Source organism: Rhinolophus sinicus, chromosome 3, assembly GCF_057876585.1.
Source record: "Rhinolophus sinicus isolate RSI-liver-muscle chromosome 3, RSI-T2T, whole genome shotgun sequence".
In the NCBI taxonomy this organism is placed as follows: domain Eukaryota; kingdom Metazoa; phylum Chordata; class Mammalia; order Chiroptera; family Rhinolophidae; genus Rhinolophus; species Rhinolophus sinicus.
In genome coordinates, this window is record NC_142503.1 from 42,879,520 (window position 1) to 42,905,425 (window position 25,906).

Consider the following 25,906-nt stretch of genomic DNA (forward strand, 5'->3'; position numbering starts at 1 on the left):
GAAATCTACTTGCTTTGGTCAAACTATTTTTGACCAATAGGAGGGACAGAAATGGTTCTATCTGACTTTTGCTAAAGTAGTTTGCTTAAAAGTTTAAGATAATGCAAGGGTATAGTTCTTAATGCAGATATATAACCTGAAACGTGAAATTGGTCTTTAGTGTTAAAAAGAAAAAAGACTGGGCTTGGTTCTCATTTCATAATCTCAGCAGCTCTAGCAATTCCATACTTATATAATTTAGCTTGCTATATAATTATTTTAGGTAAGTCTTTGGTCAAATAATTTTCAGAAATGTTCAATAGTATTTGGAAGAGCTTTAAAAAATCTCTTGGGCATCAGCCAGTTTTTTAAATACAGTTGCTTGAAAGTTTTATTGGAATATGAAGAAAACATTCTTAATTGGTCCTCTAGGTAGCTTAGCTGAGGATTTAATGAAGTAATGTATACAAAATACGTACTTAGACCAGTGATGGGCAACTCTGAGTATTATGTGCATAACTAGTTGAATTTGGGGTATTTGTAGTTCGTTGATAGAGAATCTGGGCTTGTAAACATCTGTATGGAGCCCTTATCAACTGGGTTCCATATTGTGTTGGGCACTTAGGCTCGTGTCAGTTGTTGGAACAGAGAGAAGAAAATATCATCTCTGATCTTTAAGAAACATGGTTTCTATCCATTTTAGGCAACTATAATCACATATGATCTTACCTTGGGATACACCCTGTTGCTAACTTAAATTAAATCAAACTGATTTTGCCATCAAAAATTTGTCCCTGATATATTCTGTAACTTAAAAGACCTGCCTAATGCTTAACTTCATTTTAATCCAAGAATCTCTTCTTTGGCAGTTTCTACTGCTTTCTTTAAAACAAAGACACTGTGAAGGCTTCATCTACAGTCTGAAAATGTTGCCACCCAGTTATCCTTGATAAGTCTCACTAAACTCTTTACTCTCTGATAGAAAGAGCTACAATTTTTTCATCTATTTATCCCTAATAAGAATGACAGCTAACATGAAGAACTTACTATGTGACAGGCACTGTTTTTGGGAGTTACATTTATTGACTTACTTAACTTTATAACATCTCTATGTACTTATGAGGGAGCCACAGACAGCTTGAGTAAATTACACAAGATCATGGTGCTCATAAAGAGCAGAGCCAAGATTTGAACTCAGGCATTATAGCTCAAGAGTCCATGCTTTTAACTATTACTGTGTTCCTAGCACAGTAAGCACCCATTAGGTTTCCAATAAATTCAAGCCCAATTAATTGGAGTGAATTCTAGGTGGGAAAATTTTTACTCAGTTGGAATCTGGGGCTGACTTGATCTGTAGATCTCCTGGTCCCCTAATTGCAAAAGTAAATTATAACTAGGCAATTAATACATAACAAAAAATGTTAAAATTTATACATTTGTTAACCCAGTAATTCTGTTTCTCAGATTTCATTATAAGTACAGTAGTCATGAATATGTACAGAGAATAACTAGTTATATTTACAGCAGCACCATTTGTAATAATAAAAATAGCATATTATTTAAATAACTGGCAAAAGAAATATTGGTTAAAAATATTATGCCATGGACATAAAATGGAAAATAATTTTAAACATTTAAAATCTTGTTGTAAAAGAATATATGTTTTACTATTGAAAGAGAGTCACTGTATTTCTAATGTGAAATCCCATTACTGGATGGTCTCCTAGTATCTCTTGCTTCATAGGACGTACTATAATTATAATTAAATAATTGTGTCTTTAATAAGGGAAAGGAAAACAATCCCTGTTAAAGAGTTTTCCCCAAATGAGGTGATGGTTGCCTGGGTTCCCTTTATAAATGGGCATGCGAAGGATGCAATGGCCTTTTTTACATACTGCAATTCAATCCGTGACACATTGTTTTGTCCCTGATGTATGTGTGTGTGTGTGTGTGTGTGTGCACGCGCGTGTGTGTAATTTGGTAGCGTATTAGTTGGTGACAATAATGCTATATAACCAAGAAATTTCAGTGGCAGATATCAATAAATATTTCTTTCTTGCACATGGCTACAGGTCAGCTGGGTTTTGAGTGATTTAGCCTGGGTTCTGCTGGGATTGGTTCTAGGTTGCAGTTTGGGTTCAGATCTGTCTTCCTTGGACCAGCAGCTACTGAAGGCATCATGTTCTCCTGATAAAAGACAGGAGCATGAGAGTGTGCGTCCACATACACAGCACATTTCAAGCCTCTGCTGACATCATCTCTGCTAACTTCCTGTTGGCCAAAGCAAGGCACTGAGTCAAGCCCAGGTCAATGGGCAGACACATACTCCACTGATCCTGACACCTTGGCAAGAATATAGATATGTAACGCTACTAGAGGGGAGTGAAGAATGGGGATGAATAATTCCATCATAGTTAGCCTCTCTTTCTCAGCAATCTTTTACAATAAAATATTTACATTTACCTATTTTTATGTTAAAACTAATATGTGTTCAATGTGAACAATTTAAAAACTCCAGGGCACTATTAAAAAAAGCCCATAATTCCACCACACATATCCACACGTGGTCAAACTTTTGACATTTTCTTCCTTAACTAAAGTTTTGAGTCACCTAAAAAGGTATTGGATTAAAGGAAAAAGCAACCAGTACCTTTTTTGCAGGACTGGCATTTAAACAACTAACTCAGAGTTTCCCATGCCCATCACTGCTTATATATATATATATTTTGTTGACTGATGGTGTTTTCTGCCTTCATGGCCCGCAGCTTGCTAAATAGACACCCAGAAGCATCGTGTAAACATTGACTGAGCTTTGGAGCTTCCTGATGAGTAAGGCAGCATTATTCTAATCATTGCGCAGACCCTTTCAGGAACATGGGTATGTGATAATGTGCTTGACAGTTCACAGCAAGGAAGCTGCGGGATGAAGGGCAGAACCTCAGGATCTTGAGTCCTGGCTTCTTGATATGCAAATGATGCCCTGAATCCTAGTCTGGCATCCCACAGCTGCGATGTACGATGTGCGATGTACGCATGTTGCAGTCCTAAGAGTCAGAAAAGGAAGGCTTCTTTTCTTCATGAAGAAAGTTGTGTTTTTTCAAAGCATGTTGGGCTGTTTGGAATGCAAAACAAAGAGAACTCTATATCCTCATATGTATGTGTAGCTTGCACAGAATAATAAGAAATACACATTGTAAACAGTATAAACTAGGCTCATGATGTCCTATCTTGGGGGGAAACATTGAGAGAGTTTTCCTCTCTTGGACTATGGAAATCAGTTTGGAAGAACATCTGAAAATGTAAAAGAAGGCATTTCAGAGTAAATTTTACTTCAAGAGGGAAAGGAAGAACAACACAATCTCGAAACATTCTTTCCTTTAAAATTAACCCAGAGGCCACAACGTTTGAATGCTGTGTAGAGCTTAACAGCTTTCTCATCCTAAAAGCCTCCTTAGCTCAGTGGGCAAATCTGAAAGAATTCAGATTAAAGCAAATTTACATAAAATATGTCTATTTTATGGGTAGCCTTGGTATTTAGTAAATATTTCACATAAATACCTCCCATATTCTCCAGATCTCTTCCCTTTTGTAGTACTATCAAACTATGCCTATGTAAAAATGGTGTGTTGTTATGCTACATGCTGTAACAAGCAAACCAAAAAAATATCAATGGCTTAACATATTTTCTTGCTCATGTAAATGTTTTGGTTTAGCAGGCAGCTCTCTACCTCATGAGGTACCCACAATTCTCCCATATATATTCTTTTAATTAAAGTTTATTGGGGTGACAATTGTTAGTAAAGTGACATAGATTTCAGGTGTACAATTCTGTAATACATCATCTATATATCACATTGTGTGTTCACCACCCAGAGTCAGTTTTCCTTCCATGACCATATATTTGATCCAATCTCTTTTACCCTCATCTATCAACCCCCGCCCCCTTACCCTCTGGTAACCACTAAACTATTGTCTGGGTCTATGAGTTTCTGTTTCTTCATTTGTTTGTCTTGTTCCTTTGTTGTTTTCAGTTTTACATCCCACATATCAGTTAAATCATATGGTTCTCGACTTTTTCTGTCTGACTTATTTCACTTAGCATAATAATCTCAAGTTCCATCCATGTTGTAGCAAATGGCACTATTTCATCTTTTCATATGGCAGAATAGTACCATCTTTTGGTTTTGCTCTTCTTTATGGCCTTGAGATATTCTGCTTCCCTCTGAGGGAAACAGAAACAGAAAGAGGAAAAACCTTTACAACTTCTTTAGTCACAGCCTAGAAGAGACACACTTCATTTCCATTCACATTCTTTTGGCAAGATCCCTCATGTGGTCACAGTGGAATGCAAGGCTGGTTGGTGATGGTGCAGCGGGTACTAGAATGGTCCCTGTTGGGCTGTTGCCTCCAAGTCCAATTACAGAAGGGTTAGGGGCAACATAACACTTATAAATTGGGGAAGACTAAGAAGAAATAGATTTTAATAAAGAAATAGGATGTGGTTCGTTCCATTTTAAGTTTGAAATGCCTATGAGCTATATTAAGTAGATATGTCACTATCTACTTGATAGTAGAATCAGAAGTGGAGACAATTGTATTTGAGAAGGAAAGGATTGGGTCCATCTGAGAGTGAGAAGAGAACAAGAACCTGTCATTGGATTCAACAGTATAGTCACTGGTGACCTTGGGAGAGTACGGAAGTGTGGGTGGAAGCTAAATTGGAGTGGGTTAAAAGCAAACGGTAAATAAGGAATTAGAGGTAGCTAATGTGTTGATAGGTAAAAGTGTAGATAGCTCTTTGAGAAGTGGTGCTTTGAAAAGGTCTAGAGAAATAGGGTGTGAGCTAGAAGGGCATGAGGTATCAGAGGAAGCCTGCAGGTGTGTTGGTTAGGTGCTGATGCCCCGAAGAGAAAGGTGATAGCTAAAGAAGTGAAGTGATTTGGAGGAACCTAGCAGGGTATCCAGAGCACATGTAAAAGGGTTGGCCTTTTATAGGAGGAAGAACACTTCCTCCTTTGTAACAGCAAGAAGGAGGAGAAAATGGATGCAGAAGCAGGCAATTTATCTGTACAATTCCATCTGTACATGTGGAATACTACTCAGCAATAAAAAGCAACAAACTATTGATGATGCATGTGAGTCTCCAGAGAATCACTCTGATTGACAAAAAGCCAATCCCAGGGGGTGACACACTATATAACTCCACTTGTAGGTAACATTCTTGGGAGGACAAAATTATAGAAGTGGAGAACTGATGAGTGGTTGCCAGGATTTAAGGAGGGGGAGGTGGGAGGGAAGAGGTGTGATTATAAATGGACAAAACAAGGGATTCTGTGGTGATGGGAATGTTCTCTAACTTGACCATATCAGTGTTATTACCCTGGTTATAACCAGGGAAATTACGTCCTATACTTTGGCAAGATGTTACCATTGAAGGAAGCTGGGTAAAGGATACCTGGGATCTCTCTGTATTATTGTTTACAATTGCATGTGAATGTACACTTCTCTCAGTATAAGAAGTCTTATTTTTAATGGGGAATGTAGTCAACAATATCGTGATAACTATGTGTGCTGTCAGGTGAGTACTAGACTTATCAGGGTGATCACTTTGTAAGTTGTAAATGTCTAATCACTATGTTGTACACCTGCAACTAATATGATATTGTATGTCAACTGTAATTGAAAACAAATTTTTAAATATGTTTTCTTTTTTAAATGCCTCCTTTCCAGATCACTGATTTTAATAAATTTGCTTTTAATAAAAAGCAGGCAGTTTAATAGACTTCGTGACTTCACTTTTCTCAATGTATTATGAGACCCCTGAGGGAGGGCTGGAGAGAGAAGGAATTGGAATAGTCTTGGAGAATAGGAAGGATTTCTTGGAAACATTGACAGCCCATTTAAGGTCTGAGACTATGAATTGAAAGTGAAGTCTGTCTACGTATTTGAGGAAAGTATTAGACACCAGGTAAATTTGTGTTCTGAGAACAAGAGTTCTACAAAACATAACAGAGAGGTCTGGTCGAGGGTCATTCAAGACAGTGGTGGAGTGGGAGGAGCTGAGCTGTATAAGAATGAATGGACTTTCCGTGCCTCTGATGGGGTTTCTCACGGGTAGAGCTAAAGCCCATGGGAGGCTGGAAGGAGGACCGGAAGCTGGGACCTGGGTGTGCGGTGGGGTTGGGGACTGAGCAGTGGGTGGGCGAGGTTTGACTTAACCAGTCCCTAAAGGATGACCGAAATGTTAATATTTTGAAATCTGACAAATTTTAAAACTCTTACAAGTCAAAGATCTTTACAATTATTATAAATGGTGCTCTGTTGTGATGTTCTCAATCTGGGTTCTTGGCTCTTGGCCAACGGGGAAAAAAACAACATCCAGATCCACAAATAATTCCCACTTACAGTTTTATTGGCTTAAAAACATCCTGCTTCTATTGGTTTTAATGTCTCTCAATAATTATAAAATCTCTATGCTGAAGGTATATAACTGGGGTAAGGGATTCTTTTAAGTTGGTTCAGTGTTCTGTTTGAGAATTTGTGAAATTGTTCATCAACAATAGTTTATTAAGCTGGAGTATGTCGCTACACAAATTTCTAAGTCCATTTGCATCTTCTTTCTGGTTTGAGAGCTTGATTTCAAGGAGCCTTTAAAACTGTTTGCTGTCTTCACCACTCCTATGTCAGTTTGTGTCTGGATGTTTTGTTTGCTAGGTAGGCGTTCTAATTAGAAGATGACTCTTTCGGCCTAGTTGTGTTTGCTGTTTCTCCTTGCCAGGCTAGGGAGAGCTCATGAGACCTTGTCCTAATGGGATGCACAGCTGCCTGCTGGTTCCTTTGGCAGGTGCTGCCTCCCAGTGGCTCTGTCGGGGAGCCTTCGGCTGTAGCCCGTCTTCCGTGCAGATGGCCTGCTGATGAGTCATTGCTCCCTCTAACGGGGTGATCACGTGCTGGTGCTAGGATCCCTGATCACCTGCTGGGTAGGAACTGCTAAGTGCCCACCTTGTTCAGAGCCAAGCTGCAGAGTTCTTTCTGAAGATCAGATGTTTCCTTCAGGCATTTTGCACCAACGTAACCTACCCAAACAGTGCTGAAGTCAGGCATGATGTGAGAATTAAGTCAAGAGTCTCAATGAGGACTTGAAGAATCGAATGCATGTCTCTTATACTGGGAAGCAGATGGGGAACGGGGCTGTTTGCTTGGATGTGCCCATGAGTTCCACAGAGTGCCGGGAGCCAGGCTTGATCAGCAACTCTGACTCTTTAGAAATCTGTTTTACAATTCTGTACTAGATAGGGTTTGAAGGACATGAAAGTTAGTCCTGAGTGTTAATTAAAACGTCCTTGGTAGAAGACCCAGTTTCTCTTAAGATTCTTGAAGTGCCACTGCAGAGCAAAAGGTAACATGGGCCTTAAATCATTGTTGACATAAAATATCAAGATGGCGAGGGCAGAAAAATGAGTTGCATATGGAGATGCAGCTAAACCATTATCACCTACAAAGTAAGTTGACCTTCGCCTGAGCGTGTTGGATACGGCAAATCAAATACAGTGACTAAAATGCTTCAAAATACATCAAAGGAGGGAATGTCTAGTGGTCATTTAAAGTTTTTGCTGGCATTATTTTAAGTTGTTTTTATCTAAATATATTTAGATAAGGAGGCTCTCTGTCCCAATTAGGCAGATGAAGAAACTTGGTTTATTTCTAAGATGCATGATTATTAGGGTCCACAAAGCACTAGGCTTTCTTGTTTCTCTCTTTCCCAATTTCTCCCATTCTCTCCCAATATTTCACTCTCCCTTTTTCCCTCCTTTTCTCTTTCCGTCCCTGTCCCTCAGTCCCTCTTGTTCTCTCAATCTCTCCCCCTTATTTCTTATGTTCTAGTGTGATTCTATAAATAATGGACTTTGGTTATTCCTGAGAGAAAAATGAATTTATTGAGTCCATATATCAAAAATTCAAGCTGTTTGTTCTTAAAATTCCCTTTAGAACAGAAAATTTATTTCAGGTTTTTTTAAAACAATTTTTTTTTAGCACTTTATCAAGGGGTTGAATTTTTTGAAGGGGCATAATTATGTTCCTTTTTGTTTTCTCTCCACTCATTGTTTTTTTTTTTTTTTACTTCCCTGAAAATATGTTTCATTCTGATAGGATGTACTGAGGCCTGGGCATAGCTGGACATGGTTTTTCTCTTCTTCCTGTATTGTGTATTTTCAGATTCTGAAAAGCATGTGGATTCCAAGCTTATCTTCTCAGTTCCTCATATGTGTGGTCTACAATAAATGAGTGGTTTTAGCTTTCTGTGACTCTTTAGTATATATAAGAAAGCCACAGAAGTTGAAGTGATTATATTATAGTTAGGAGTATGAAATATAAATAATAGAAAATTAGTATTGACGATTCAATTCCACACACAGCATTCCTTTAGTTATTTGGATGGGAGAGATAAGGTTGGGGCAGGAAGATGGTAGGTACTGTCATTTCCTGCCACACTGGAGCCCACGTACAGTTGGACATTGTAACTGGCACTTCTGGTGACATTTTCTTATTACAGTCCAACTGCAATGCAGCTGCACAGAGGTGTATGTGAGGTGCTAACTGCTCTTGTGCTGGAATTGGTAAATTAGACCTTACGTAAATGCTCTGGACAACACACGCCTGGGAGTTGGGTGCTATTGCAGTAGCAACGAGGGGAGAAGTCGATCAGAAAAAGAATGGGATACCTGAGTTAAACCAAATGGGATTTAAAGGTAGAAAGCAAGTGACTTGGCTGAGTCTGAGTAGAGATAGCATCTTGCCATCTTCTACACCACTGTTTCAAGATGTAATGGAAAGGGCATGAAATGGGGAGTTGAGGCCCAGATTCTGGCCCCAACTCAGCCACTAAGTAACCATAGCTTTGTTTCTGGTTCTCAGTGTCCTCATCTGTAACATGAATAGGTTGGGCCAGATACTCTCAAGGTTCCTTCGAGTTGGAGTAGTAAATTATTTCAGCCACCAAGATGAGAGAGAAGGGAAGTCTTTGCAGAGACTGGTTTGCCTTCATTTTTTCTCATTTCGTCCCATTCACACCTACATTCTTTCTCCATTGTTGAATGCGGAAGCCTACCTTCTCCCCTTCAGGAATTTGTCAGTGATGCCCTGTCACTGTCCTCTGAAACTGAGCGCACCAGGCCATTGAGCTCAGTGTAAAACATATTTTCAGCAGCTAATCAAATATCAGGAATGTCGACTTGTTTTTTTACTTCCTGGAGGGAAACTGAAAATGAAGCTGATTTTATGTCAACTGTCCAGGAAAAAAGAGTAGGCAAAGAAATGCAAATGCCACCAACTGGGAAGTTTAAAGATTTATAAAAATTAGTGTTTCTGATATATTAATGACTCTGGTGGTGGTAGCCTGCATTTGTCTTTGTCATGTTCCATTGTCATTCAAGTACTTAATCAACGCATATTGTCAGGGCTAAATTTATTTTCCTGTGTCTGCCTAGCCAGATAATTTCTCTGTTCTTTGACAGTCCTGTGTTAGGTGCCTGCATGACTGCCAGGGCCTGAAGGGAGAGCTGAGGGTAAGTCTCCTCCTTGCTTTGAACTCATTGCTGACTTGCTCACTGGGGGAGGGGGAGAAGAGCAGGTAAAACTTTTGAAAAGAGAACATGTCTGTTTCCCTCTTTTTGAATAAGAACACAGGTGGAACATGACCACTGTAAATGATTAACGCTGCACCAAATTAGGCTTGAAGACAGATTTTGCATAAAGTAGCACAGCCCCCAGCTTTCAAGTCCCTGTAAAGGATGGGCGTACAGTATGTCAGGTAACGCCCATGGGCATTCGTTATGTGTTTGTTTACATGTATGCGTGTGTACATGGCATTGTGCCCTTGGTTTTTATTTAGTGTTCCATCATGTAGGATGCACCTGCATTTTTGCCCTGAATTACTCTAGAGGACAATAAAAATTATGTAAGTCATTGCCTTTTTATTAGAACCTCTGAAACAAATATCTCAGAACAAGGAAAAGGGGTTAGCTTGATCTGATAAATTTGAATTCTTTCTTTTAAGGGATGAGAGCTGGGTATCCCACCATGTTTCTGTCTTTTTATTGGTTGCCAGGAATCTCAGTGAAAAATAATTCTGCTGTTGTTTTTTGTTTTGCTTTTGTTTTTGTTTTTTTTGCTCCATTTTACTACCCTTTGGCTGTGGTGTTATATGTAAATAACATTTTTCAAAAGGGGAAAATAATACATGCACAAATCTAGATCAATGAGACCCACCTTAGGTGCATAATATGGGAAAATGAAGCTCATAATCTCTAATATCCTATACTGCATTCAAGTTCCATTCCTAAGACATTTATATCACTTTTGTTGATTGTTTCATCGCAATACTTTCACTTTCTCCACCCTACTACCACTTCATACTGTTTTCCTATTACAGCATGAATCACTTTTAACCTGCCATTATTTGGGTATCTATTATCCCTTTTACTAGTTTATAGATTCCTTCAGGAACTTTTACTTTTATCCTTAAAACAAAGTCCCCTGCATTACAAATACTAAGTGCTCCGTAAATAGTGTTGCCACACCATAACCTAGAGGGTATTGTGCTAAGTGAAATAAGTCAGACAGAGAAAGACAAATACCATGTGATTCACTTATATGTGGAATCTAAAAAACAAAATAAATGAACAAACAAAACAGAAACAAACTCATAGATACAGAGAACGTTTTGATGGCTGCCAAATGGGAGGGGGCTTGGGTGATGGGTGTAAAAGGAAAAGAGATTGAGATGTGCAAATTGCCAGTTATAAAGATGGTGATGAGGAGGGCAGGATAGGGGCTATAGCCAATGATATTGTGATGAGTGTGTGTGGTGTCAGATGGGTACTGGATTTACGGAGGTGATCACTTCATAAGTTACATAATGTCTGATCCCTACATGAAACTAATATAATATTGTATGTCAACTGTAATTGAAAAAAAATTTTTAATTAAAAAATAGGGAAAAAATAATGTTGCCATGTAAAATACACATGGCACCCAATTAAATTTTTAATTTCAGATAACTAATATTTTTAGTTACTATGTCCAATGTAATATTTGGGACATATGTATTAAAATTTATTTGAACTCAAGTTTATTTAGGCATCCTGTATTTTTATTTGTGAAATCTGGCAACTCTATCAGGTAATACAGAAGTGGTTCTGTACCCTAGGCATTACAGGACGTGTTGTCTCATGGGGATACACGTGATATGAAAAGCAGGGGGTTAGCGTTCCTACATATTAGTACAGTATCTTTTCCTTATGTGTGTTTTTTCCTCCTCTAGCTACTTAGTCACCTTGGAGATAGGACCATCTTTGCAGACGAACTCAAGCAGATTTGATAAATAACATACACTTTGACGTGTGAAAATCTATGTGCATAAGCCCCACTGCCATGCTTTCAAAAGCCAGAGTGCTCTCTATGGATGCAAATAATAGGAGATTAAATCTGTTTAATGAAGTGGTTAGAAGAAACTGATCAGGCTCTCAGTGTTGAGAGTGACCATTTGGCACATCATCGGAATCACCAAATGGCTGCGTTCCCCCACCCGAGCACACTGACTCCCCATTCGCATGGCTAGTTCTCTGAAAGGGAATGTTAAGTAGCCTAGTAATACTGTGCTTGAAAACAGACAGCAGCCCTGGAGTTTATGGCTTTTGATGTCATCTCAGCTTTCGGAAGTCAGTGGCTAAGTAATAGACCAGAAACGGAAAGGTTGTATTCCAGCCCTACACCAGTCATTCATTTGCAGGCAATGCTGAGGCAGTCATGAGACGAATCTCGGCTTTGATTTTCTCTTCTTAAAACCAAGGGCAATGTCATGTTATGTTTTGTAAAGCATTTAGTGATTTAGAATTTCATTCAGGGCATAGGGTTGCAGTTTGGATAACAGTGGTTCCTAGACCCTGTTGTTTTTAAACCAGGTAGAGTGAACATTAACTTTCTAGTAAGGGAGGAAGGAGACCAGGTGATAAGTCCCTGATTGAGATCTCTAACCCCAGAAATAGGGGCTTTTAACAGACTAGACTGCCACTTGGAAGTGCTGGAGGGGCCCTACTATGTGGTATTTTTGAAGAAATATTTTATAGTTGTAGTCTAGATTCTTTGCTCATTCTTTAATCAGTATCAACGAAACATTTGTTAAGACAAAAATATTAGCTCCTTCAGGGAGCATACATAGACATACGGTTTCCAGGTGGGAATTCCTGCCCCTTCTCAGGAAATTTTTTCGCTGTCCCATTTCCGAATCCCGAGATATAAACTGTTTTCTGTTCCCCATGATGAATCATTTCCACAAAGTGATGGTCGATACTACCAACCACTTGTGTTCAAGGAGCCGATTTTCCCGATTTTCCCGACCAACTTTTCTCAGGACTTGGGAACAGGAAAGCAAAAAAAAAAAAAATCCTGAGAACGGGCGGGAATTCCCACCTGGAAACCCTACTAAATATTGTTATTGAGGAGGAAGAATTTGAAATCTGGTTGGAATAAAAGCCAACATGGAACTAGAAACTGTCCCAAAGAAATATACATGGAAATACACTGTTACATGAATTAGATCGTGTGTAGATGTTTCCTTGTAAAAACAAATAACTTGTTAGGAAATTTGGACTTGTCTAGAAGTTTCTGCTTAGATATGAAGTATGTTTATCCCTCTGTGGCGGGATTTGTCCTTTTTGTTTCTCGTGTGAAACTCCTGATCCCCAGCTCCTCCTTGGCTTCTGTCATAAGTGTTTAGCTCTAGGGCAATTGTCAGAAGTGATCAGCATGTCAGAGCTGTCAGTGACATTTGGCTACGTGGATGAAAGCCTCTTGCTGTGCAAAAGGATGTTATTGAGTGGGATTCACAATTTCCCCCCAAAATAAGATACTAACTGCAAATTGTCCTTAAGTACATTGAGGGTTAATCAGCTTACTTTGAAAATGCACAATATTTTGTGGAGGTGTTGGACTCTTTTGGAGACAGCTTTTAGAAGAGAAAATCAAAGCCAGGAGAAGTGACATGATGTTTTTAGTATCAAGTTTAAGGCCACTGAGTCTTTTTCATTATTGTTATTGTTGCAAAATGAATAATTGAACCAAATTTGAATATTCTTCCAGGCAGTATGGAACTGAAAAATGGACAAAATATGAACCCTGAGAGAAATATAGGTGAGAAGCCAAATGGAAAGTGAAAATGCACAGACCTAAGTATGTGATTCTGTAAAAGTTCAGTGTGCGGGGTGTGATGTGGGGCTGCAAATACAGATGATTTACGGTCCCAGTTCACACAAAGTTTACAATGTAGAGGAGCATGTTGTGTACAGAAATGAATGGCACTCTGTACACGCATCCACAGATGGTGTGGTGTGGGAAGAGAAGTCTAGGAGTACCCATGGTTGTGGACTTAATGCCAATGATGCCAAGGTGGGTAAAAAGCATCCTGGAAGGGGACCCGAACCACCTCTGAACACAAACTGTGTTCAACACTGTGCTGGGCACTGGGCACGTGTTACTTCTCCATCACTAGAGATCTGGAAATGGGAGCTCAGAGAGGGAATAGAATTTATCCAGGGTTCCCGAGATAATAAATGGTGAAACCAGGATGCATACCTGTGTCTGACTGGTTTTCCACCCAGTGCTTCCCAATTCACTTGGTGAATGAAACAAGAACCAGTTATCCCCAAAGTGCACCGTGCTGGGGAGAATTTGATCCAGTCTGAGGATGACACCGAAGAGGAATGCCCTTGCCGGGAAGAGTTGTTAAGCAATGAAAAGTAGAGAGGGTAAAAACTCATTGTTTATTGCTGGCCTTCTATTTGCTAGGCAATATGATAGGCTCTCTGTTTATATCCAAATTAGTCCTCACCATCAGCCCACGAGGTTGGCCAGTCATCTCCGTTTTATGGAACACTTAGGGGAAACTGAGGCTTGGGGCTTAAGAACCCTGACCAACCTCACACAGCTACTACACAGTAGTGTCAGGCTCTGTATTTTGGATATGACCCTTGTGAGGGGGGCCAAATGGTAACAGACTTGTATTCAGGAGTTCCATTTCATTAGTTTAAAAACGGAATGTATTTCCAGGATCCAGAGAGGGTGGCGATCATGTTAGATGGAATGAAAGTTTGAAAGGATTGGACTAACTGGGATGAGAAGTCAGAGTGTGACAGGGGAGGAGGAGCTGACTCTTACTTGTTTGATTATTATTTTGAAGAGGGCATGATACCAGTCCTTGGGGAGGTTTCAGAAAGGTGTGGAGGAAGCAGATGGGGGAGAGGAAGGAGTAAGAGGAAGAGAGAACTGGGAGCTGACACGTAGTTTAACAGCTGCTCCACATATCCTCAACTGACGCTGAGAAAAAATGGTTCTATTTATTTGCCGTTTCCTTCCATATATCTTCCCAACAGCATTCATCAATATCTGTCATTTCCCAGAGGGTTTAGACATGTCTAGCAATTCATTCTGCTGAATTATATTTCAATACGTGGATAGAGAGTCAGATTGCAGATGGTAACTCTGACCTGTGCCCAGTGTCGCTTCAATACCACCACCATCCTGTTCCTGGGTGCCCTCCCTGAGACAGATACTTCGAGCATACTGCTTGGTGTCAGATTCTTGTTACCATGTTCCCTTTAGAGTAGGCTCTATGGAATACTTCTTTAAAAATCAATTTTAAGTTGTCACATTAGCCTTTGGTCTATACAGCTAGAGCTTAGGGAAAAACCATTATGTATTTTTTTGGTTAGAGTTTTAAATCCAGAGAATCACCATCAGAAGGGAGACCACCTTGGTGGTCTAAGTGTGTCAGGAAGATGCTAGCCAGGGCCAGGTCTCATTGCAGACTCAGAATTTGCTGGGTATTGGGACACTGAAAGGCAACCAGGTAAGTACCTACAGTAATAGGCACACTGATGCCTACTACGCTCTATTTCATGCATTAACTCATGTGACACGAGTATCTTCCCTTCTTAGAATTTGACTGAGTGTCGTAATCTTGGTGGATGAAAAGAAATACTTCTCCTTTAAGAATAAGTTAAGGGAAAACAACAAAAAAGGAAAGGCCAAATATATTTCTCTGTGAGTCTGGATTTGAATTATAGCCATTTAAAAATATACTGTATGTTGGCATTTTTGCCTCTTATCAAAAAACGGCAAGAGTAACAGGGTGGCGAGCTGTGACTGAGGGTGGAAAGACCCCTGCTCCTTTGAATTATCTTTCTACGTTACCCACACCGAAAGTTATTTTTTATTTGAAACTGCAGCTGCAGTCAACAGTGGCAGCGGCAGCTTGAGATATTGCTCCATAGCCTCGCGGTTTGTCCAAAGGCTTTGATTTCTGTAGTGTAGTCATAATGTGTTTTGTTATTTTTCCACAGTCCCTAGCTCTCTCATGGTATGGAATTGGGTTTAGTGACCCCTTGAAACATTTGTCATGTACTCAGTCAGTCTGGCTTGCCCTAAGCTGTTATTTTCTACTACCTGCTCTGTCTGCAACAAGCTTCCTTTTCAAGCATCCCCCTAACTTTGTCACCAGGCCCCCGGGATTGGTGATGTTGCCTTGCCATTCTATGTTAAATATAGAATGTTGGTGACAGTACAATTGGGTTTCTCTGGTGGATTTGAGTCTTACAGCAAAACAGGAGTTGAGAGACTGCTGCATTGGGCGGTGCATTTGATTCTGACTTTGATGGCCCATTGGCATCACCATGCGCTGACTACCAACTTCCCAAAAGACGTGCATGCTTTCTCCCTTCATCCTTTGGTTTCCTTGTGAATTGGAGATCCCTTCAAGGTCTTAGGGTCAAAGCTATGTTTTGGACTTTTCTTGTGTGAGTAAATACACTTTTTTTTTTTTTTTAAGGTTAGAATAGCAGCTCGATATAGGAGTCAGTGAACTTTGGCCTTCTCTGGTCACAGGTCTGTTGGTTTCTCAAATTATATTTATTTATGCCATTAAGAAGAATGATTTAGCAGCAGCACCGATGCCGCCTAGGTATAGTTATTCTTTTGCAGTGGGGACAAGAAATTGGAAGTCAGTCACCCGTGTCAGAGGGAAGATGAAAGGAACCATGTCTCTGTGTGGTAGTAGCACTGCTGAAGATGAATAAAGGGAGGCTATAATTGCCTGAGAGTACGGCAGTCACTATGATGGGAGAACCCATGTTTAAGAGTGAGCAATGGGGCATATCTTGACTGAGCAAGAGGAATATCTTGATGGTGATGGAGTACTCTTGAGGGCGATGGCTGCTGACGCATGGATTCTGCTCAGATTCAGCCAGTGCCTTATCATGATCTTTAACCTTTCTCCATGGAGGGTTCTTAAAAAAAAACTTAGTTCCTCTGACTTGTAAGTGATTCAAAGGGCTGAAGTTATTAAGTGTGATTGGTAAAAGCAGGTGCTGATGTCGTTTAGTGGGGATAACTCCCTGTGGACAACAAAAAGCACCTCCTTATTTTTCCTCTGGAGTTTCGGAGAAGCAAGGGAGGATGGTTTTGTGTGTGTGTGCTTGGTAAACTCTACATAAAAATTTTACCATGTGTAAGTGTGCAATTCAGTGCCATTAAGTACATTCACATAGTTGTGCAACCAACTGAAACTCAATACCCATTAAACAGTAGCACCTCATCCCCCCCTCTTTCCAGCCCCCAGTAAACACTTGTACTTTCTGTCTAAATGAATCGACAGTTCCGGGAACCTCATAGAATATTTGTGGAATCATCTAATGTTTGTCCTGTTGTGTCTGACTTATTTCATTTAGCACATCCTCAAGATTCACGTTTTATCATGGGTCAGAATTTCCTTCCTTTTGAAAGCTGAATTATATTCCATTGAATGTATAGACCACATTTTGTTTTTCCATTCATCCATTGATGGACACTGTGGCGTTTCCACCTTTTGGCTATCGTAAATAATGCTGCTCTCAACACGGGTGTATAAATATCTATTTGAGTCACTGCTTTCAACTTTTATGTGTTTACCCATAAGTGGAATTAAGCATTGGGGGTTAAAATGGCAGGGATGTTCCTCCTACTTTAGTGGTGGGTGTGAACTTTGTGGGGGCAACTGTGAGAACTTCGGTAGATGCTGAGCTGGGCAGCAGCCTGGCAGTTGAAAGGTAAAGGTATAGGATGAAAGATGTGAGCATGTAGCCCCATCTTCCTGCTCATGGCACCAGCACAGTGTTAGCTTCCCATTGTTCTTTTTGTCCCCCTCCCCCTCGCCTCTATAATGCTACCCTCATTCTCCTTCCTTCTGTTATGTGGCTTCCCATCTCACCAAAAGCAACACATTGCTCACCTCAGCTTCCCTTGGTTCTTGGTTGATTGCTTAGGGGGGATAAACAAACTTTTTCAAGTTCCTATATATAACTGAGCACCAGAAGCCATATCTAAAGACTGCTTTGTGGCGTAGTTACTAGGTCTTATTTTCCCTTTGATGTCCTTTTTGTACTCCAAGAGAAATAACCCAAAATATAAGCCTGTATATTTTGCTGCTAAATCTATGTTGCACTTTTTTATTGGAAGCTTTTAAATCTAATCAGTTACCATTATTTCTTGATAATAAAGTACATCTCCAGAGGCTATGTTTACTTCTTTATATAGCTATTCTGCTAAAATTATTGCTGGCCTGATATTTTGCCATTTCAGAGGGATACTTCAAGCTTTGGGGTGCTCTGAGAGCATGGACATATCTCATGTTTGAAAGCATGCATTTATGGAGGTCTTGCTTCTTGTTTTTTTTGGAATTCAGGATGGAAACAAAGGAAAACACATATCAGGAAAGAGAGCACATGTAGCCTAGATATAACCAAGACACAGCCTGGTCTAAAATCTCCTTATTTTCATATATGACCTGAAAGGCTCTGGATCGTCCTGCTCAATCTGTTAAGTAGAGGCTCCATGACCAAAACTAACAAGAAGCAGCACAAAAGCCCACTTAAATGACCCACACATCTCTGTGGTAAAGCCTGACAAGTTCTTGGATCACGCTGGCCAATTGATTCCAGCTTTATATGGAACTCTATTTATTGCCTCTAAATTTCTAGTTACATCAGTAACAGATATTTAAGAAATGTTTCAATAAATATACCAGAATTTTAGAAATCTGTTTCTGAAGAGCACAGAGCTGATCAAAGTTCCAATTGCAAGAACAAGCTCGACTCAGTGTTAAAATATAGCTGCCAGATTGCTAGGCAGGCTCACCTCTCGTACAACAAATTGGGAATGGTATTATCCATTAATTTCCACCCTGTGCAGCTGAATAATGCAGTTGACAGATGCTAATTTTCTTAAATTGTAGGCAGCAAATGATGCATGAATACAACAGCAACACACTTTTTTAGAGGCTCTTGGTAGTCATCTGAAAGTGGATTTATATAGTTTGATGGAATCACTACCAACTATGGCACAATGCTAGTGCCTTCTAATGACTGTCTTAAATCCATCTGCTGTCCTCTTTTCCCTATTAACACTAATGGGGGTCTAGGCAGAAATAAGACATCCCATGTGTTATGCTAACAGACCCTCCAATTTATAACATTCATGTGATTCCTAGAGAGACTCATGCAAGAATAAAGACATCTAAAATCTCACCTGTGACACGATTATAAACATAATTATATATATGTATATATGTTCCCTCGCTGAATTGTTTTTTCCAGGGGCTTAACAAATTTTTTTTTCTTGCTCACCTTATAATTTATTGTGTGTTGAATGGCTCTTTGTATTTCTTTTTTTTAATTTTATTTTAATTTTACATTTATTGAATGCTCCTTATATAATGTATTTTCTTTTTTAATTTTCAACCAACCCATAAGTTTACCCCTATTTTACAGCTGAGGACCCTGAAGCTCGGAAAAGTTCATGAATAAGTGGTAGAATCAGTTTGGAGAGGCAGAATTGGTACTTGGCAGTCTGACTCTAGAGTCATCTGTAACTAGAACAATTAATTTTTACCATCATTGGTGAGGACCTTTATGTTCTGCTTGGTGGGCTAAGTTCAAAAACTTAATTCAAACTCATTTCAGAACTGTTCGGTTATTGAACATTCAAATCATCTCCTTTTGGCTTAGGGTCTGTTGCAGTAACAAAAAAATTGAAGGCTGGCAAAGCCTCTCCTTGACCAAACGCTAGGGAGTCTCTTCTGAGCCCTCATTCTCTAGTAGGCTTCAACCTTGGCCATTAAAGACTTGAACAAACAGCTACCTAGTTTCTAACAGCTCAAGGCCACATCCTCAGGATGACCCCGCTCCCCTTCAAGTGCCTGCCTGAGAAAACGCAAGGCTGCCAAAAGTTTTTACTGTTTGTTCTGGCCGACAGATAGGGTCGCTGTCTTCCTGTCTCTATGGGAGTGTAGAATCCTAACTTTGATCATTGCCAGCTGGCAGACAGAGCTGGACTAATTGCAGTTACAATGACTAACCCTTTGTGATTTTTCATTTCCCTGCCTTGACTGAGCCACCCCACCCCCACCCCGCCGCCACTTGCTCCCTGCCCTACTCTCCTTCTCCTGTTAAAACAACAGTTAACTTCTATACACATCAAAGGTGAGTACAGTTCATACTGGACTCTTTTCCTCTATTGCAGTAGTTATTACTGATGAAAATCTGTCCTCACCACTTTAAGTAGTGTCAGGCTTTGTTTATCTGTGACAAAGCACACCTATGGTCTTGTTACCAAGATAAGATTCAAGCAAGAAATAGCAACACATAAAATGGAGAAGGTAGTGTTAGACAGGGATTTCAGAGGAGAAGACGGTATGCCTGTCCTGTTAGCAGTGGTTACTGCTTGCTTTAAATTGTCCTGTGAGAACTGACAAAACTGAAAAGTGTGGTTCGCAGTGTATGGAGAGAGAGGGACGTGGCTCTGGTTCTTTGTGTCCCCCTCCTTTAGTGCTTGTTCTGGATCTGTCAGGAGTCTGACCTCCCACCTGCAGGATCGCCAGGCTCACTGAGCCGGGATCCTACATCTGAATTTCCTGCACTGAGGATTTATTTGGGAACTGTCTCTGCTTCTGTTCTGCTCTCCCACTTGCAGAAAGGGAGACTTTTCCAGTCACGGTTGCCATGAGTTTCACATTAGGATGATGGTGAGGGTCCTTATGGTTCCATTTTGTTCCCACTCTCCATGGAACTTCTCCCCGGGCTTCTTGCATCCCCATCCAGACCCCTTGGAGAACCCCCACCATCACCCAGGCCCCTCCCTGATGTGGCCTGAGGAAATATGTTTAGGGGTGAAAGGAATGTGTTCCTCGACTGCCACGTTAGATTATGGAACACTTTTTCTGATAGGAATAATTAAAAGCAATATTATATAATATACACAGAAATTAATAGAGAATAATTCAATATAACTGCATGTACCTGCCAGCCAGCTGTATCAAAGCTTAATATGTGCCACATACTTCAGATACATTAGAAAAATTTAATATTACATTTATTAAAACCCCAAGTAAAAACTTAATTCTTTAAATTTTTAAGTTCAACTAATAGACCCCATTATTCCCTGCAGATAATTTTTAAAACAATAAAATATAGCATATTTCTCCCTGGACCCAGTCCCCATTTTCCCTGCCAGAGATAATTACAATTCTGAATTTGCTGTTTATCTTTTGCACAAAGAACTACTGTTCTTCATTGTAATATTATTCAATATTTCTTTTGTGATCTGGCCTAAGAACCCATGTTTCATTTTGTTGCTATGGTGGTGGGGAGGATGCATTGAGGAAGTTAAAAGTTCTTATGATAATGTGAATAGTGATAGTATATTGACTGCTTTCCATGTCCTACGTGGAGTGCCTTACATGCATTATCTCATTTAATGTTATCTGCCATTTCCCATCTTTTCAGAAGATTAACTTTATATATGTATATATGTATAGGGAATTCCATATATATATGGAATCTATATATTGTATAATACATATATATAATATTTTCATACAAAAATAGAATCATTCTATCCTGTAACTTGTTTTTTCATCTAGGCACGTGTGATGAATATTTTCCTGTGATAGGATTTGGGCTTCAGAGTAAGAATCCTGGTTTTGCCCAATTATCAGTTGTGTGCCCTTGCCTCTTTATGTAACCTCTCTGGGCTTTAAACTGGAGATAATATTACCTGGTATCCTATCAGATTGTTAAGATGTTGCAGTCCCTGGCATACAGTAAGGCCTTTAACTATTATACTATACTACAAAGAAAATTTAAGAAAATAATTTGCTCAGTTTTACTCTCCCTATTTAGACTCAATTAAGTATTGATCAAATAATGTGGTTTAACTTCATATCAGTCAATAAATGTTTATTGAGCACTCACTAAATGCCCAATCCTGTGCCAGATACTGGGGATACAGAAATGAATACCTATTTCTTCATCTCATGGGGATTATAGGGAGATAGTCTATAATAATAATAATTTTCTACTAAGAGGAAAAAAGGCTGATTTATAGAATTCTTTAGTGATTTAAAATGTTTGCCCTTTAATTTTTTCCATGATTATATTAAATTCTTCAAGTGTTTTCACATCTGCCCTTACTTTTCTTTAAAATGAAGCATCTGGGCCAGAAGAGTCGTGAGGCCAGAGTACATTCTCTCCATCATATAAACCTTGACATTGTGTAGCTTCTATGCTTCCTATTAGACCTCTCTCTGAAACATGAACAAAAAAAATATAAAACAAAATACAGGAAAAAACAGGAAGGACCAGAAATAAAAGTCTATGAATTTCTGATTACTGGAATTTGGTGTATTTTTAGCAAGTGATGTCCTTCAAATAATGAGAGTTATTTCTATGACAAAGAAAATATTTATTCCAATAATACTGATGCTAGCCTTCCTAAGTGCAGTCTATAATTTTCCTGTCCTTCTTTATTAACATCCTTCTTTAGGCCTCTAAAGGGGGCAGATTTCCCAAAGCTTTAGTTCACATTTCAAAATAAGGCGAGGAAAAAACTAAAAATTCTTGACTTTAAATGTGTCATATCCTGCACAAAAATATAGCACAATGTTTTTGAGATGGTGACCAGCACCACAAAGTGTAATTGCATTTGAATTTTCATTGATGGGGTTTACGCTTCAGTTAATTGGTATTTCCAAGATTTATTTGCTTAGAAAAGATCATAATCTGTTATGTGGAATTGGGGGCAGCAAGTGACAAAAATCAGTATGATTCCATTTTTGCAAGAAAATACAGGTTACAGTTGGAAAGTTTGGCAGAAAATCACTGAAATGTTGTTGGTGGTTTACCCTGGTGTGATTATAAGTGAGTTTTTCTTTATAAATATTTACGTTTCCTACTTGTGAGTGAAAAGAAACCAAACCCAAGCAAAAATGATAGTATTCATTTTTACTACTATTATGGCTAAATAGCTAACATTTTCTGAGTGCTCTATTTATAAAATCCTCTAATCCCTTCAACAAGTTTGCATAGTCGATCCATTTTAGAGATGGAAAAACCAAGGCCAAGAGAGATTGGCTAACTTTGTTCCTCAATGTCATTCAGCTGCAGGTTAAGATCTCAAAAGCAGATCTAGTTTCTCTAGAGTCTGTGCTTTTACTCTATAATAAGAGAGTGAAAGAGCAGTTTTGGCAAAACAAGAAGCCATTTTTCACTTTACAATTACAATATATATTTCTGAAAGCACTTGAATTAAAGCATTAGACCTCTCAACATGGACAACTGATAAGAGCTGCCCCAGCTCCTGTACTTTGATAGTGTTGGTAGTTAAGTTAGCACACGCACCAATAATCAACTAGTTAAACTATTGCAGTCATTATTAACCAGTGGGATATGTTTGTGAAGTGCATGCCACAGGTAAGAGAGTGGGGCTGTCTTACAAAGAGCAGATCTGCTGGGGAAAATCCAAAGAATAAATGTCACTTCTGCTTCAGGGCAACCAGTCATATATGTGGCTGCTGCAATCCCTCCTAATTCTCAGATGTACAAAGCTGGGGTCCCCACATGCGCAGCCCTTGGAAGAGATTTTGTGGGTTGCCTGCCATGTCCCTTTGTATTTGGGGGGAAAGAAGTGCCCACTTATTCTTTCATCATTCAACTAATATTTAATGAGCACCTACTATGGCCAGTCATTGTGTCAATATTGGGGCAGAGCAGATAAAAATCTAACATGGTCTCTGCTTTTACTGAGCTTCACTAGCATGTGAATACTCATGTCCACCTTAACTTCCTGAAATCAAAAAGCCTCATTTCTTCTGCGTTGATAATGAGTCTAGTCCATGTACTAAGGAAGTAATAGTGTAAATTGGTACAGCTATTTGACTTTCAAAGACATACACATATATATCTGAGTTCAAAGTTGATGAAATTGCTCAGTGAACCTAGACTGACATTGATGTCCTGATTTATGCAAATGGATACAATTATATGTCCTGTGGACACGGTTGGATAAGTAACCAGTGCTTCAGAGAGAGAAGCTGGGAGAAAGAGGCACCAGCCCCATTTCACCTTGAAAGAATTCCAAGTCTTCCTTTTGTTGGTCGTGAACTTCACTTTGCTGACTCTGTTCTACTCTATTCTAGTAGATTCCTAGATCACTTTCCATATTAGACATTTTAAAAGTACAGTTGTAAATGCACATGTTTATTTTTATGATGCTGAGAATGTGTTGTATATTTATATTCCTCCTCATCACATTCCCAGGGAATAGGCAGAAGTAATGAGACGTTTTATCCTGCCCTGGCTGAAAGCTACAGATGCTGGAGATGAGGTTTTCTTGGGTTTACGTGGGAAATTAGGGTCAGAATTTGCGACTGGATCTCGATTTTATTAAAACAGTTTGTCTCAGGTTGCTATTAATAACTGTAATTACACAGTATGGCAGAAGTAGTATAGAAGGATGGTCAAGAAAGTATCTGCCATTGCCACGGAAGTGCTACCGTTCTGCCTGCCCCTTACATTGTCTTCTCTTTAATCCCAACAGGGAGGTACCTCCTTCCAAACCCGGTGGCGGGTCAGGCCTGGTCAGTCTCGGCGGATACGTCCAACCTTGTGCGCATGCGCAGCCAAGCCCTGGGCCAGTCGGCACCCTCACTCACGGCCAGCCTGGTGAGTGTCCTTGGGCTCTGTCTGTGGTCAGTCGGGTATGAGCTGTCTTGCCACCACCCTGGGGACTATTTTAAGTTTATTGAGTTTAACTGGATTTGATCTTACCCATATTTAACATTAAGCACAGATCTGGCAATGTGAAATTCCTTGCTTTCAGTGTGTGCTAGTTTTTCCAATTCCCTGGCATAGCACACTGGTTGATCTTTTACCTAGATTCAATTATGAACCTCTTGCCCAACTTGCTTTATCATTTGCTTTTTCTCCCTCTGTACATACACATGCTTCTACATATATATGAACCTACCTGCAGTTTTTTTGAACTATTTGAGAGTAATTTGTATATATCACGGCCTTTTATCACAGCTATCCACTTCAGTAAATTTACGGCTGATACAAGCCTTTTATCTACTCATCCATCTGTATTTCAGGTTTATCAACTGGCTGAGTGATGTCCTCTTATGGCTCTTTCGCTCCTCCAGTATAGGATACAGTCTAGACAATGTATGAAATTTAATTGTCATATCCATTTAGTCTATTTTTTTCTCACTGGTTGTCAAATGATCTTTAATTGAAATATTTTCCTTTGTAGTCCTTAACTAGCTGGGCATTCCACTGCACCACTGTTGATGTGGTATCATGAGGGTGGTGGCCATCAACATTGCAGCCCACAGACTGGGCAGTCCCCAAGATCTCTTTAATGGTTCCAGAGAGTTCTCTAACTAAAGATTGGTGTAGCATCTGTTGGACAATGTAGGCAATCTCATCAAAAGTGATATTTCTACTGTGCTTAATGTTTTTTTTCTTCTTTCTGTCTCTTGGTGGTTCTTTGAGGGCTTTGATGATCAGGTCAGAGGCAGAAGTTACTACCTCAATCTGGCCCTGTCTGTTCTGACTGGTCAGTTTCACCGTAATCCTCAGACCCTTCCAATCACTGGTTGCTTTAGCGATGTCATCACCAATCTTTTTTGGAGACACAGAGGGCCGATCTTGGGGTCCAAGGCAGATGTTGCACCGACTTCCCCACCAGTGCACCTCAGGCATACAATTTTGATCTCAATGGGGTCAAACTTCACCAGCATGGTCGAGGCGGCTTGTGTCGGATAAACCCAGATTCCGGATGACCCAAGAAAATTGCACCTTAGCCTCCTCTCAGTCGAAAGCCAAAAGCTATTTAGTCTACTTTAAACTGGAACTTTTCCATAGCCTTTCTTTGCCTTTTTGACATCGACATTTTTGAATACTGTGTGCTCCTACCCATGTTATTTATTGGAAGATTTCTCATATTACATGTATCTGATATATCTGATATATATTTTTTTAAATTTATTGGGGTGACAATTGTTAGTAAAATTACATAGATTTCAGGTGTACAATTCTGTAATAACATCATCTATAAATCCCATTGTGTTCACCACCCAGAGTCAGTTCTCCTTCCATCACCTTATATTTGATCCCCCTTACCCTCATCTCCCACCCCCCCACCCCCCTTACCCTCTGGTAACCACTATTTTCTGTGTCTATGAGTTTTTGTTTCTCATTTGTTGGTCTTGTTCTTTTGTTGTTTTTGGTTTATATGCCACATATCAGTGAAATCATATGGTTCTCTGCTTTTTCTGTCTAACTTATTTCGCTTAGCATTATACTCTTAAGATCCATCCATGTTGTCACAAATGTTCCTATATCATCTTTTCTTACTGCCGAATAGTATTCCATTGTGTATATATACCACAACTTCTTTATCCATTCATCTATCGAAGGACATTTTGGTTGTTTCCATGTCTTGGCCACTGTAAACAAAGCTGCAATGAACATTGGAGCACACGTGTCTTTATGTATAAATG

The 25,906-nt window shown here is 39.5% G+C and overlaps 1 protein-coding gene and 1 pseudogene across 6 annotated transcripts in view; one reads left to right on the forward strand and one right to left on the reverse strand.

Moving 5' to 3' along the window:
- The window catches only part of MAST4 (microtubule associated serine/threonine kinase family member 4), a 545,650-nt gene that overhangs the window by 160,300 nt on the left and 359,444 nt on the right, over positions 1–25,906 (forward strand). For all 6 annotated transcript variants that reach the window (XM_088796536.1, XM_088796537.1, XM_088796539.1 and 3 more), the window contains exon 3: positions 23,941–24,065. In XM_088796536.1, the coding sequence (XP_088652662.1) occupies positions 23,941–24,065 (125 nt within the window). The remainder of the gene's footprint in view (positions 1–23,940; positions 24,066–25,906) is intronic.
- LOC109438131 (large ribosomal subunit protein uL11 pseudogene) lies at positions 24,658–25,159 on the reverse strand (annotated as a pseudogene).